The sequence below is a fragment of the Gavia stellata genome, chromosome 1, assembly GCF_030936135.1.
Source record: "Gavia stellata isolate bGavSte3 chromosome 1, bGavSte3.hap2, whole genome shotgun sequence".
Classification (NCBI taxonomy): Eukaryota; Metazoa; Chordata; class Aves; order Gaviiformes; family Gaviidae; genus Gavia; species Gavia stellata.
In genome coordinates this window covers 72,253,712-72,269,242 of record NC_082594.1, presented here as the reverse complement: position 1 = coordinate 72,269,242, position 15,531 = coordinate 72,253,712, and the positions used below count along the sequence as shown (strand labels likewise).

At 38.8% G+C, this 15,531-nt stretch overlaps 2 protein-coding genes across 3 annotated transcripts in view; one reads left to right on the top strand and one right to left on the bottom strand.

Moving 5' to 3' along the window:
- EIF5B (eukaryotic translation initiation factor 5B) overlaps nt 1–1,530 on the top strand; it is a 37,692-nt gene extending 36,162 nt beyond the window's left edge. Inside the window, exon 24 of the mRNA XM_059826564.1 lies at nt 740–1,530. Within this exon, the coding sequence (XP_059682547.1) occupies nt 740–847 (108 nt within the window). The 3' untranslated portion in view covers nt 848–1,530. The remainder of the gene's footprint in view (nt 1–739) is intronic.
- Nucleotides 1,531–5,572: 4,042 nt separating this feature from the next.
- Nucleotides 5,573–15,531, bottom strand: part of REV1 (REV1 DNA directed polymerase) — a 46,553-nt gene continuing 36,594 nt past the window's right edge. For both annotated transcript variants that reach the window (XM_009809284.2, XM_009809285.2), the window contains exons 17-22: nt 14,042–14,275; nt 9,824–9,932; nt 8,534–8,745; nt 8,199–8,355; nt 7,212–7,314; nt 5,573–5,844 (exon numbers count right to left, since the gene is read on the bottom strand). In XM_009809284.2, the coding sequence (XP_009807586.2) occupies nt 5,733–5,844; nt 7,212–7,314; nt 8,199–8,355; nt 8,534–8,745; nt 9,824–9,932; nt 14,042–14,275 (927 nt within the window). In that variant the 3' untranslated portion in view covers nt 5,573–5,732. The remainder of the gene's footprint in view (nt 5,845–7,211; nt 7,315–8,198; nt 8,356–8,533; nt 8,746–9,823; nt 9,933–14,041; nt 14,276–15,531) is intronic.

Sequence of the window (15,531 nt, the reverse complement as noted above, 5' to 3'; positions counted from 1 at the left end):
CCTCAAGAGGACTGAATGATGTACTGCAGCTAAAAATACCTTGCAGCTTACTGCACCTGAGAGGGTAAAATGGTAAATGAGCTATTTGCATACTGTTGTACGTAGCTGGTGCTCAGAGCAGCTTAGCAGTACCCGTGGCATTACAGTGTGATTGTGTTTGCCTAGTTTTGAAATTGTGCAATAAATAGCAATACTTCAGTTGCTCTAATTCTGGAACACTGGGCTTGTATTAGGAGATGATCCCTTGCTCAGTTTTCTGCAGTCAGAGGCAAAGCCACAGCTCTCCACACTCCTAACTGCTTTAGTTACCGTGTTGCAAGACACTCCTGCCAAGCACATGCTCTGGGCTTGTACCCACAAATGGGGGGCGAGTAGCCATAGGGGCTTTTCAGATGGAGCTGCAGGGCCTGTGACAGCGGCTGGGAGGTGGTGCTGGTGCTGTGGGCCCTGGGGGAGCAGGGAATCCTCTCTGGCCATGGGTTCTTGCCTTATTGCACAAGGCGTGAGATGGCCTGTGCCTTTGGAGTCTCTGAAGACCAGGTAAGGGATGTGAGGAGAAAAGAAGGGAAACGAATGGGATGGGTCATGCAGCAGACAAGTAGCAAAACTGGGATTAGAACAAGCTTTCCTGCTGTGCAGACTGATGCCTTTTTTCTTCAGATTGTTTCCAGAGCACTAAAAGCTGCCTTTATTAATGTGCATGTGTGTGTTTCTGATGGCTTTGTCTTGTGTATTACAGATCAGTCGTCAGTCCATCGATGCTCTGAAGGACTGGTTCAGGGATGAAATGCAGAAGTCTGACTGGCAGCTTATAGTAGAGCTGAAGAAAGTGTTTGAAATCATCTAGATAACTTTTTACAGCAATGGGGAGGCAGGAATAAATGCACTATTCCTGTTCTAAAAGTTACCAACAAAGTCATATATTGAAGACAGTGTTGGACATATCTTTGGGAGGAAAATATGTGGATAAAATGTTTTCCATGAGAAACCAAGAAATTTACACTGGTTTGACAGTGGTCAATTTACATGTTCCCATGGTTCCAATGTGCCTGTTCACCTCTCCTACTGCCCTTCCTAATACCGGCTGCTGTTTTAAAGTTTGCCCTTCCTTCTCTTACACCTTCCTTCCACCCTTTTTCCCTCCCTCTCTCCAAAATAAAAGAAAATAAATTGAATTTTTATTACAGAAATAAAGCTCTTTCACTTTTATACTGATGAGATCAGTACTGCAGTATTTGATTAACCAAGCTTCTGCAGACTTTGTGATTCTTGGGACATTTTTGATGTAAGAAGTACTTCTTTATTTATGCATACCTCTTCCCTTGACTCTCTTTTCCAACATTCTTCTGCTTTGTGCCTATAGAAATTTTTTTAAATAGAAAATTAGGCAATTGGATATTTCTGTATTTGCTTTGTGTGAAACAATGATGTAAAGCATAGTTGGCTGCCTTTTACTGCTTGTACAGTTCATGAAAGTCGACCTGTTATCATTATAACACAGAGACGCAAATAAAGGAGATGGACATAGTAGCCCATTTGTTTTACAGTTTGCTTCAATAAACAGAGTTTTACTTCATGGGCTGTCACAGATGTGGAAATGCCAGAGGGAGGCTTGCCTCTCTCTGCTTGGCAAAGTAACGGAGGCGTGTTCCAGCAAAGGTGTCTCTTCCTCTGGCTTCACTTCCCCTTGTGGAGTGTGTGCTGCCTGCGGTGGTGATCTTGGTGCCTCATGTCTCTTACCGTGTTCCCGAAGCACCGGAGTTGCAGGCCAGGTGTTTAGCAAGTCACAGTTCCCAGAGGGGCTCTGCTGGGAGGAGTTCAGATGTGGCATCTCTTCTCCAACTGCTGCTCTGAGTCTTGGTAAGCACCTGCAAAACGATTGTCAGCAAGTGAGCGGTGACTTTGGATGCTGCATCAAAGCTGCTTGAGTCGTCTGACACCATGGGACTGAACCAGTTCAAAAGGCGTTTGGTTGTGGTGTTTGTGAGGAGCAGGAGTCAGTCTATAATCCCAGTGTTTTCCTACCCTCCCATCCCCTGTGGTTCCCTGCTTAGGAGAACAGCTTGATGTACCTCTCATCAGGTAGGCTCGTGGTAACTTAAAGCTTGTGTTGAGAGGAGCTAAACAAACACTTCTCAAAAGCACAAGCTGGAACAAAATTGGTAATGATCTTTCATGTAGCTGAGAGTTTTAGCATTTAAACTATTTACAAGAATTTAACTTGCAATATGCAGTTTGATCAGATTCCTTCTGTCACTTAGATTACTTTTTTGTTAGAAAAATCTGAATTTCTTAATTGGGATTGTGTGGACTCCATTACAAAGGCACATTTAATGACTTACCTCCTTTGCCAATGGGATTTAAATTACCAGAATTTTTTTGGCTTGTTAGAATTCAAACTTGCCATTGAAAAGGACCTTTTCAGTATGGTTGGTGCGTGGTGCAAATTCACATCACTGGGTGTGTTGGTGGTTTAGAATAGAATGATCACAGTGAGAAGACTGCATTTAATTGTTAAAATTTTCTTTTGCAAACTATGCAATCATGAAAACTACACTAATAAAAGAAGTTCTTAATGTAAGAACCCGGATGTCAAACATTGTGGTCTTGATGTACTCGAGTGTTTCCTCAAATGTGGAAGGGCGAGCTTCCCATAGGTAACAACTCTGGGAAAAGGACTGTGCTGCTATTGCAGGTTGCTGTTTTGGAACTTATACCTTCACTAAAAGGCTTTAAGGAAGCAGGTAACTGTTGGAATATCAGATTTAAGGGCTTGAAGCAGGGATCGTTAAGGGAGAATGAAAATACAATTACAAGTAGCCTTACTCAGAAAATAATACTTTTGAGTTGTCCTTTTTTTTTAAAAAAAAATAAATGCTAGTTTCAAGTATGTGTTGAGCAGCACTCACAAAAACAGAGCTGTGTACTTGAAACCTAATGGGTAAAATCTTTGCTTGCATTTCCACAAATACATGCCTCTCTGTGAACAGTTAGCATGCCAGTTTTTGTAAATGGGGAAAAAGGTGGCTTCAAAAGCAGCAACTAAAGGGACTCTGAAAGACACAACTAGAAACTAGTGGAAACCTAGACAACTTGATTCAGGGAAGGTCCCTCTCTCTCTCTGTGGATATATATCTACAAAAGATGTAGTTATATAGACAAGTAGCTAATGAGCTAACTTGAGCTGGAAAACTTACCACAGCCTGGTTGAGGTTGGAAGGGAACTTTTGCAGTCACCAAGTCCAACCCCTGCCCTGTGTCAAGGTAGGGGCAGCCAGAGTAGGGTGCCCAGGACTGTCTGAGCATCTCTACTGGTGGAGGATCCACAACTTCTGTGGACAACCTGTTCTGGGGCAGGTGTGTGTGGGTGTTTAAAAGGACTGTTTTCTACCAGGTTGTGCCCATTGTCTCTTGCCCTTTCACTTGATACCAGAGAGGAGTCTATCTATCTTCTTATTCCCCCATCAGGTGCTTACCCCTGCCCCCAGCCTTCTCTTCTCCAGGCTGACCAGTCCCAGCCCTCTCAGCCTCCCCTTGTATTATGAGAGAAGCTCCATTCCCTTAAGCAACTTTGTGCCCCTGTGTTGCCATTGCTCTGTATGCCCATGTCCCTCTTGTACTGAGGAGCTCAGAACTGGACCCAGCACTCCAGGTGTGTCTCACCAGTGCTGAGCAGAGAGACAGAATCTCCTCTGTTGATGTGCTGGTAATGTTCTTCCCATGCAGCCTGGGAGGCTGTTGGCTGCCTTTACTGTGAGCAAGTATTGCTGGCTCAAGCAACCCACAGGGCCTTATCTGCAGAGCTGCTTTCTAGCCAGTTGCCCCTGGGGCCTGGGGTGGCTCCTCCCTGGGTGCAGAACTCTGAACTTCATGAGGTTAAGTACAACAAGGAGTCCACCAGCCCATTTCTCCAGCCTGTTGGTCTCTCTAGATGCAGCACAGCCTTCTGCTGTTTCAGCCAATCTTGTGTCATCAGCAAACTTGCCAGGGGTGCCCTCTGCCCCATCATCCAGGTCATTAATGAACATGTTGAACTGACTGCAGGATTACACCACTTAGGAGTGGCCTCTAACAGGACTTTGTGCCACTGATGACCATGCCCAGGGCCTGCAGGCCCAGGTCGTTTTCAGTCCATGTCCCTGTCTCTAGACCGTACTTCATCAGCTTGTCTATGAGGATGTTACAGGAGAGGGATAGATATTATGAAAATCCTTACTAAAGTCAAGGGAAACAGTATCTACTGCCCTTCCCTCATCCATTACCTTGTAGAAGGCTGCCAGGTTGGTACCTCTCCCAGTGTGGATTACAGGGGAACCCTAGGGCACAACCTAAAGCTAAAAAAAACCTGTCACTGCTGTAACTTGTGCTGCAGCCAGTGAAGTGACTGCAGAGCATTCTCTGTTCTAGCTGTACTGTTAGCTGCAGCTAATCTGAGCGCAGCAGCTCCCACCCTGTGGTAGCGGAGATGCTTCCAGCTAAGCTGGCAGTGCAAATCCTGCTCCAGGGCTCACTCCAGTTCGCTGGAGTTCGCTCACTCCACTTCCAGCTTTCAATTCTACAGTCAGGTGGGTCCACACCCATCCAGGGTTATGTTGGGTACTTCTGATTTCCCTCTCCCCTTCCAGTCATTTCTTCAGAAAATGGAAAGATTTTTCTTACCACCTGTCTTTTCTTCAAGTGGTCTTCATTCTTTCCAGGCACCTGAACAGCCTTGTTTCACAGTGTTGGACCAAATATGACTACATGAGGCTGGTGTACATCTGGAAAAAGCAGACTTGCCCAAAACACAAAACTGTAGAGATGCAAGCATACCGCTCCCTACCATGGGCACAAATAGATAGGGCTATTTATTTTACTTCTGTTACTCACTACAACCTATTTTGTTATGTCACATAAAGGAAATGCATGTCACAGGCTGGGGAGAGCTATGGTATTTTAAGAGCAGAGCTTGGCTCCATCCTGAGTAGGAGGACTGATTGAGGCTTCAACAGTGCTCCACATCAGCTACTCCCCAGCTCCTTTACAGTGCTAATTTTGGGTAACTGTTTAAAGATTTCCACTTGTTTTCCTCCATGAGCACACATCTCTAGAGGTAACATTACACCTGAATACACAGAGCTCAGAGAGCAATTAGCTTCAGCTATCACCCTGTGTGCTTTGGGAGTGGTTAGGTCACGTTGGTTTCTGCCTTTGAAGGATGAAACTGAAAATGAGCTAATATTCTTCCCTCGGCTTAAAATTTGTAATGAAGTCAGTGGAGAAGAAACAAAATGCTGCCACGTAAATGTACAGCAGTCTCCTATGCGTGTTGAGGCAGTGTCACCGTGCAGAACTTTGTGAAATGAATCAAAGCTGCAGCTTTAATAAAAGGGGTTAGCTATATTCAAACTGAAGCATCACAAAATAGAATCAGTACAAAAATATACATACAGTTCTTTATTAAACAACTGTAAACACTTCACTGTAAAAATCCATAAAACTTTATAAACAAACATTTTGTAAATAGATTCTATACTACAATAAAAGAATTTTAACACAATTATTTACATGCAATACTGACAAATTTGGCACTTTCTGAAAAGAAATGTACAAAACACTTTGTTGTTTAAAAAGAAATTTGAAATTATAAAAACTCAGGGCATTACTATCATGCACTTTGCAAATACCTCACAAGCACTTATGGCACAGCTAGCAGAGAGCTCCAGGCTCTCATCAAGCTCTTTACTACAAGTTCAGATAACTTTTAATGTGCTTCCATAAGTTTGTTGTAAAACTACCTGAACATTGTCAAGAATGAAGTCAAATGCCATATTCCAAACTGATTCCACAGATGACTGCATTAACCTGAAGGGGAAAAGGAAGAAGAGGGAAAAAATTACTATTACAGAACCAGCCCTTTTTACAGTAAGTTTTGGTCTTCATACTGGAAAACGAGATCACAACAGTTCACGATGAATAGTATTTTGATTCAATCTCGGTAAAGCCCTATCTCTTCAAATATACCAAGTCTTATCTAATGCCACAGACTCCTCTGCCATTCAATGGTGAAATTTCTGATTTGAACGGCGTCACACGAACTTGTAAATGTTCGCCTTTTGCAGTGGTTGTAAGCCTGCGATTAAAGTGGTGATGACTTTCTACCAACCTCATCCTCAAGAATGAGAAATGGCAAGCTTCTGGATCCTGATCTTTCCTTCCTTATCCTGAGACATACATGCTACTTTTTTCTTCCAACAAATGCCAAGGGTGATTAAGATACTTAAATAATAGGTTTTGGGGGCACTATATTGTGTTTATTGCTAAAAATGGAACCAAATTAGAGGCCCAGAGAGAGCTATGAGTTACCTCTATCATTCAGCTGCTACTAGAAGCAAATTAAGGAAATGCCCAAGGAAAGCAAAGCAGCTCTGTACTCTCAAAATCCCCTTCCAAATCACTATTACATGAGACCAGAGGGTTCCTCCACTTACAGCTTTGGAAGACCCAGCATCAGTATCATATGAACAACTGTGTTATCATCCAACTCCCGATTCCTTGTCCTATGCTCGTTACCAGGCTTTGGAGAGACACACCTGCCATCAGTGCAACTCTCACATACAGGGACCAGGCATGGGACAGGATGCTTTCTGAAGAGTTTTATGAAGAATTTACTATACAGCATTCAGCAGAACAGTTAACTGCACTGTGCATTTTGCATTTTCTGAGTCCTAAAGACATCCCATAATACAAAAGCATAGTGAAGTTTTTACATTGCTGTAGTCTTTTGGGTGTTGTTTAATTCTGTGAAATAAATACTTTCCAGATCTAAGACAAGGAAAGCCGAGCTCCATAGTTAAGTATCAGTTAGTAAGCAAGTCACAAATGTAACTTGGGCCTTCAGACTCATGGGAAGAGTAATAAGAGCATAATAACTAATAAAAACGGATTTAATAGGTTGGAGAGGTGAGACAGGACCTGGATACAGCAGGAGAACTGAAATCAGATGAAACAAAGGAAAGATCTAAGGTGACATGAAAAATGAATGAAAACAGGATGAAGAAAAGGGACAATGGAAACAAAAGACTTTGTAGCAAATACTGTTAAATACTGCTATTAATTTTTCACAAATTACCTATTTTATCTGCCCAACTTGTGGCCTCACATTGAAGCATCTAGTGCATAAGTGCCAACAAAACCAGTCTAAATGTCACAAGTACTAGCAAATAAGCTACCTTTTCATGTACTTAACAACAAGATCTAACTTTTCCAAATCTTTTTCTTCTATAAGATCAGTACAATACTTCACAACCTGTAGAATGTCTTCTTCCATAGGATCTGTAATAAAAAAATAAAAAAAAAGAGAGTAGTTTTCTCTAAGTATACTTAGAATATAATCATAGAATAATTAGAGTTTAAGAGAAAGAAATTCTGCAGTGTTAGTGCATCAGGAGCCAATCTGACAATTCCCATACCTCCCCCTCAACATCACAAGTTGTGTACATAAAAGGACTGCAAGGTCCAGAAATATCTGTCTCGTAGACCTCTTCTTTTTTTCCTTCAGTAAGAACAAATGACAGCCAAGCTAATATTAACCAAAGGGAAAAGAAATAGGACTTTAGAATGGAAGGCTGTTTTGAAACTCTTAGGAGAATAGTAATGTCTAGGATATTAAGGATCTCACAAGCCAGATTTCCCAAGATATTAAGGCGTTTCTAATTGTTCGACATAATGTTAAAATTCAAATCACAATTTAGCAATGGTGTTACACTTTTGCACTTTATTCTAGAATTCTCTCCAGCAGTTATTTTGAAAAAAAAATGCATTCCTTTGCCTCTAAAATGACATCTTCATAAAAGAGGAATTCCTTTTTAATAGCTTTCATCCTAGTGGTGTAATGTGTTGGACAAAATAAGGAAAACCTCCCACACAAGTAACAACAAGGCATAAGACGAGGGCCTGACAAATGGGTTGAAGACAGAGCAGGTAGATTTTCGTGACATTAAGCAAGAAACAGAAGCTGGCAAAAACACAGAATAAGAACTGAGTAGGAAGAATCAAGTTACTCCAAGATTGCAACGCAGTAAGACTTCAAGATTACTGTGAAAAATAACCAGTGAAAAGAAGACTGAAGGAAGAAGGAAGAAAGTACAAAAAGCCTACTAAACCAATAGTTTTCCTTCTGATGCATGCAAGATCATCACTAGCATGACATCCCGTACCTGAAATAGTTGTAATCCATTCTTTCAACAACGTCTTTACATCATTGAATTCAACAGCTCCAGCTAGGTTGGGTGCTTGTGGCCTAAATGAACCAGGCTGTTCAGTCTGCAGAGCTGATGGGCCTGAAGAATCTGAAGTTGATGGAACTGCTTCCGGCTGTTCCAAACATAAAAGTTGATAATGCTCAGTCTGACAAATATGGTAACACCACATATACACATAGATAAGCGTCTAGTAAAGAATCTAGTAAAGAAAACAAGCTGCATTTGTGAACATGGACTAAGTCTAAAGAAACGGATGTAGCTTTACTGAAAGCTGTTAGTGTTAAAATTACCTGAGCAGCTGCTCCTTCTTGTTTCAAGAAACCATCTATGAGCTTCTGTGGACTTCCAGATGTAGTCGGCATGTTTTTTGCAGGGCTACCAACGAGTTTGTTTTTCAAAGGACTCTGAATCTTTTTCACAGGACTGACTGGATTTTTTTTCCTGATTTTTTTCTTGTTTTTCATTGTTGCATGCTTCAGATGTACAAAAGGATTTCTGGACACTGAAAAACAGAGGAATAGTCAGGTTAATACGTTTAAAATTTAATACTTTTCTATTGAAAGGGGGACTCCATATCTTGCATAGAAATCTATGCATCAATTGGGAGAACATAACCTAGATAAAATGACTTTAACACTCACATGCCATTCCAGATATGGGCAATGTTTTAAGTATTTGAAAAGCACTGCTAGACATTAGTGTACTCAGAGGATACCCAACTATTCATAAGCCTTTTAATATCAAGCATTTCAGTGCTTGAATATGAGCAGCTAGTGAAATCTGAAGCCTACTGGACAAATTGCTTTGCCTCGGTCAGAGCGCTGTCCACCTAGATAACCACTGGTGGGAAGTCTTAGTGGGTATCAGCAAAACCAGAAGCAAGAAGCCCCCAAATTGCTTTTATCATAGTTTACCAAGGAAGTTGCTCTCATTCCATCGCACTAACATATCTGAATTATTCCACTGACTATGAAATCAAAGTTTGATTATAATAATGCAGTATTTAACTGGCAATGAACCCAATGACATTTCCAACCTATTTTATGAGAAAACACATTCACAGGGAATTGATCTTATTTCTTTCCACTGATTATAAAAAGGAGACCTGGGTGATCAGCTCAGAGTAAAACCATCTGACTATCAGACATATGGTGAGATGTATCATATCTCTAGTTGCCTGAAACCCATACCAGTGCTGTGAGTTTCAGGGAACCATGAGAAGGCTATCTGAACATAGTTCAACTAACTTAGGTACTGAAGATGCAATACTTCAAATCACAAGACATATCAAGTTTAGATTCTGTTCTGCAAACCTATGGACATGGGTAAGTTTAGTGCCACAGTCCCAATGAATTGAATTAATTACTCATTTAAGTAAAGCTAGGCATCTGTTTGCAAAATGAGACCACAGCTGGTTGTAATTGACAGTCTGTCAAAAATAAATACAGAAATTCTATTTAACACAGCATCTTCATAGAAGCTTTAGTTATATTTTCCGGTTCATTATTTAGGGTTGCACAGATCTCTTCGAATAGTAAACAACTCCTATACAAAACTATCGTACAACTATATATACTCACCCAAAGTGTGAGCAGGTTGCTGCTCTGATTGCTTTTGCCTTTGATCATATGCATCTTTCAGCTCTGCCTGCAACTCAGCAGGTAGGGCAGCAAAAACCTCAGGGTCCACCTGAACAGTAACAAAAGATTCATTTGATTATTTTACCAGTGAGCAACACTGCTTGCTTTCTTCTAGATCACTCACATTAGAAAGCTATTTACATTTTATGCCAAGCAAAAATTAATGAGATATAGCTGAAACACTGTAAAATACGTTGGACATTTTCTTCATGTACTTTAGCTTGTAAAAACCATAAAATTTTCCTTTTACTATTACTCTACGTTTATTATTTTGTAAAATTCCTGTTTATGGGCCTATAATACACTAACCATCTTTATTCACCTACTTTATTCACCACTATCTTTATTAACCTACTGATATACAGTACAGCTATATTAACAGCACAATTAAGCCTAACTCAGAGAACACTTCCTTCAAATTTCCAAACTCAAACACTGTGACAATCAGACTTCTCTTCCATCTTTTCTTTTGATACTTCTATTTCCTGGAAGCTGCTACACTCCTCAAACAAGAGATCCTTGGAAATAGTCTTGCTTCTTTAAGTACAAGAAACACAAGCCAGCTACCTCATATTTAGAACTACCACAAAAGGGTTTCATTTCTTTCTCCCACAGTTTTCCACCCCTTATTTGACTGATAAAAACGCAGTCCCTTCCAACTGTCCTAGGGGCTTGAATTCTAGATAGGAAATAATTTGTTGCCAATTGCCATACACACTCATATGGACAAAATAAAATCTCATGTATTATCAGTTATCTTCCCTCACTGTGTATCTGAAGTAGCAAATCAGTGACAGACTAATCTTGTATTCTGAGTTTCCCAATATTATTGGACAGTGTTTTCAGCTCGTAATCTGCAAAATCTACTTCAAAAAAGCAAACCTATCATTTAGAGGATTAAATCTGCCCAGCCGGAGAGTGGCCTTCATTTCAGTGGTAAAATTTGGAGACATGCACAAACAAAAAAAAATTTATTCAAAACTACTATTACTGTTCTAAGGGCACAATACAATTTCTACCATTATCTGAGATAGTGTATTTATTATATGTCAGTATGCATATATACTAAAAGTTGCCTCTTATTTTCAATATACGTTTGATCTTTTTTTTAAACCAAAATATGTATGCTATGTCAGGAAGGTAGGCTGTGCTATTCACACATATGATGTCTAAATTATATAGATAATAAACATGAACATGCTCCTACAGGTAAAACTCATCAATTTAGCACATTTTTTCCATTTTTAGAACTCCATGTGCCAACACACATTTTTCACCACACAAAATATGCACTAATTAAAGGAGGAAATGGGAACAACTCTGACCTCAATTACTGCATACATTGCGCAGAACAAAGCATTGTAGCGGAATGTAGCCAATTAAGTCCAGAGGCTTAAGTTATTTTTTAAATATAAATTTTATTTAATAAAATTAGTTAAAAAAGGTCAGTGCTGTCTGGTTAAGCATTCAAGAGTCAGGAATTTGGGAGGCACTGAATTAACACTGTTTTTTGTGTATACCGCTTAATAATTCATGCAGAAATAATACAGTACAGGGAACTGAACGTGTTTTTGTTATTCCCCCTATCACTGACCTCTGAAAGTGCAGCATGTAAAAACTCAGTTAGAAGAGCCATCAGTCAAGTTCATATGAATTCTACACTAATTAATTGGACTTTCGGGTAATTTACTGTACAGCCAGAGTGTCCTAACATAGCCTTCACATAGCTGTATCACATTCACATTATGGAGAAACTTGATTTTATAAATTCATGTATTACCTCAGCATACAGCTATCAGTATTTTTGATGTGCTGTATAAATTTCCTTAGAAGAAATCTATACCATGTTAAGACAACATAAGGACGAGGTGCAAATTTGCCACCAGTAATTAACTTCCCTACTACAAATGTCATTCATTTCTAAGTATCTGTAATCTTTACTTCTTGCATCCTATGCTTTTACAGGATTCAGCTGCTACAGAGATATACAGCTCTTCTAAATTTTAAGATTACTTCAGCAACTGATGGAACTGAATGCAACCTATCTGGATTCTTTTTATGGGAGAACCTTACCCAACAAAGGACATTTTCCACATGTTTTCTAATGAATAAATCGCTATCAGCCAATTAACTTTGCACCTGGCCATAAAAACACAGTTCAGACAAAAGGAATGAAGGGTTGAAAAACAAACCTATAATTAAGCTATAGAAAGATGGCAGGGCATCATTTACATTTGCTGAGTTGATGTAGCTAAAGTACTCAATTTGGAGTGGCTTGCAATATTTCTATACCTGAAATCTATTACTACTTAGTTCACTGCATCATTTGAAAGAAAGTAATCTGAAGTGTTTGTGTGCACTCATACAATATACACTCCCACAAAGACTGTGACAATAAAAAACGTTGTGTCAAACTATATTTAGACAAAGACGATATTTTGAATTAAGTTTACGTTTGATTTTAACATAGAAAAAATCCTCCTGTATTAATTAACTGGTTTTAGTATTTTTTTTCTCCAAGCCTAAAGAAGCTATTCAACCATATTATTCTAGATATTAAACTTGGACCTAGCTCAGAAGATGAAAATTTTAAATCTTAGTTCTCTTTTTGCCAATAAAGAAAGCTGAATGGTTTTCAGGAAAAAATTTGGAGTACAAGCATTCTAAGGTAGATAGTATAGATATCCCCGACAAAGAAATAGGAAGTATCCAATTCTTCTTGAACTACATCTTCAAACAAAAAGGCTGCTCTGCTAAGCTGACATTTTTGGATCAAGTAACAGAGTCTCAAAATGCATTAGGAGATAAAGACAGGCAAACCAGTGCATTTGAGTGTGTAAATTAGAAATTTCTAAGACAATTTCAAGAAGAAATGCTGTTACAAAAAGCCAACAATCAATTCTTAACCACCTAATTAATAGATAAACACAAACTAAATATATTTTTTATAGAAAGCCATATGCATTTAAAATTTACCCTGAAAAAGAGTACTGAGTGGTAAAACAAGTATGGAGGGGTGTACTTTAAAGCACAGCATAATTTAACCCACAAGTCCAAGATAAACTATTGCCTATGAATGATGTAACTACGTAATTTAAAACAGCTGGGGTATGGAGAGTTCATATACTATTCACAAAATATCTCCACAGGGTAAACCCAACTTCGCAGTTCAGGAATAAAAACTGACACAACTGTTTTTGAACCAATGAACTTGAGTCAAGGTGAAGAATGGACTATGCATCTTCTAAATAACAATTATGCATTAACTACTATTTACTAAAAACAGGTCAGGAATTTGTATCTAATTTTCTCTGGACTCTCTGTCAGCTAAGCAGCATTATGCCTTAGAAACAGCAACAAGTATCTCTCTATGTATCTGATTAGGTGGTATCACTTTGTTTGAGAACAGCAACGGAGCAATGGCACAGGAAACAGAAAAATAAAATGAGTGCTCTATTTTAAATGATGCACATGCAAGATATAACTCTGGGTAACCCAATCTTTGATTTTTTATTTTTACCCTACATTTGTTCAGCACCGTCTTGGATTGAAGGGTGAAGTATCATTAGAAGCACCATTACTGCTACCTGCTCCCCCTTCAGGCCCATATTTTGAGAAACAACTTTTCATATCCTGGACATGCTATATATGAGCACATTTAAAAACTATGGACATACGCACAATCTTTAGCCATGCCTGCCTTTCTCCCAGGAATGTGATATAATCAATCACATCTATGGAAGCTGGTAGAAGTTGGCTTTACACCATCAAAACACCCACTTAAACGGAGTGAGTCTCCTGTGACTAGCTAAGCAGATTTTAGGACTGCTTCAGACTGATGGTGCAGTGTAACTCAACTGCAATGCAGAAAAAAGGCTATTTACACACTGGATTGCAAAGCAAAGTGTAAATGAGGAGGTTTTACATTAAACAACAGCAAAAACATAGGCATACTAATGACTATAAATCTTTAATAAATACTATCATACTATGTTTGTGATAGATTAAGTTACATTTAAAAATACAAACTTTTTAAGGTATCAAAGGACCACAAATTTGTTAAGTCACAGATTCTAGTAATGCTGTCTCAAGAAAAAGCTGTTAAGTCTTCCTATAGGTGGAAAGTTGATGTTTATTGATACTCTGCAAACATCCTACCTGTGAGAAAGCTGGCAAGGCTATCACATTAATTCCCATATTGGTATTTGGTTCTTGGAGCTCTGGTATTTGTAAAAGCACTGTTCCAACTGGTTGTGACAGAAGTGCAGCACTACGTCCATTTATTGGCTCTTTTTTGCTATCTCCATAATTCTCTCCTTGCTGTATGGTGTGTATTTGCTCTACTTGTTCTCGGAGATCAGGCGGCAGAGCTTCCAGCACAGACTTATCTAGCTACAAATATATAAGAGCTTTTAGATTTTTCTAAGGAATAGATAACAGAGTTAATTTTACTCAAAAATTGGTTCTACAGTTCTTGAATTTTAGAAGAAAAATATTCATTTTAATCTGTGTATGCAAACATACTTAGGAACCTGACAGTTACACTCTGCAGCAGTTAAATGTAAAAATGCTCAGTTTTTTCTTTTCACAATGTTCAGTATTCTCATCACAAATCATATATAAGGTTTCCTCTACAACTACCTAGTGATAAGGAAACTCAAATTCTGAGTTCAAATTATATAGGCAACATGTTGATATGAATACTAAATTGGTGTCTGGTACAAAGCAGCAAGCAATTACTTTCTTTATATAGTTCTAGGATATATGTTACTAATTTACTTTAATGGTATCACATATGTTTGCATACCGTCAGACTCTTGTCATAGATTTTTGATAACAAAATAAGCTTTAGATTAAAATTTTTGCTTGCCATAACTGGTACTTACCATCAATTATTGACTTGAAACAACTGAAATGACCCCTCAATACCTAGAAGTTGCTGTACACAATGACAGCTGCACAAGTGACAGAATGAATGTAACTGACAAGCAGATTTACAGCAGCATTTTTCTCACAAGTAAAATTTGAGTAAAACTATGTAGATAAATGCCAAAGTTTGCCTGTAAGTTCTGCAAAATGAGACTCCACAGCAGTGTTAGAAAACTTTATCTTTTACCTTTAAGAAGAAAATTTGAAGTTTATGACCAGATTCTAGATTTACAGAGAACTACAAATTATCTATGAAAAGATACTCGGCTTATGGTAACTGAGAGGTTTTGACGAAAGCTGTCTGTATTATTAATCTCTTCAGTTATTCTTTCTACATCCTGTTTGTGTTCCCTCATTCCAAATTTGCTACATATATACCTCTATAAACATTTTCTGGAAATCCTGGGTGTAAAATATCTTGCTGTTGCTTTCCTAGCACACAGTACAAAACCAGCAGTATGGGACTAACTTTCACCACTCCTTCCCTGTATCAAATTCCGTATTATATTCCATATTATAATATGGTTATAAAGCAGAAGGAAAGATAAGCATATTGTGCCATAAGGCCATCAAAGCTTTAGGAACTCTACTGCACAGCTAGTGCATTTTTCGCTTGTTCATACATATTCCTCCTATAGGAGAATCTGAGTATATGGAGCTTCACATTGTTCAGCCAAGTTGCTTTTAAATCCTGAGCTAGCTTGGGTATTTCATTATGG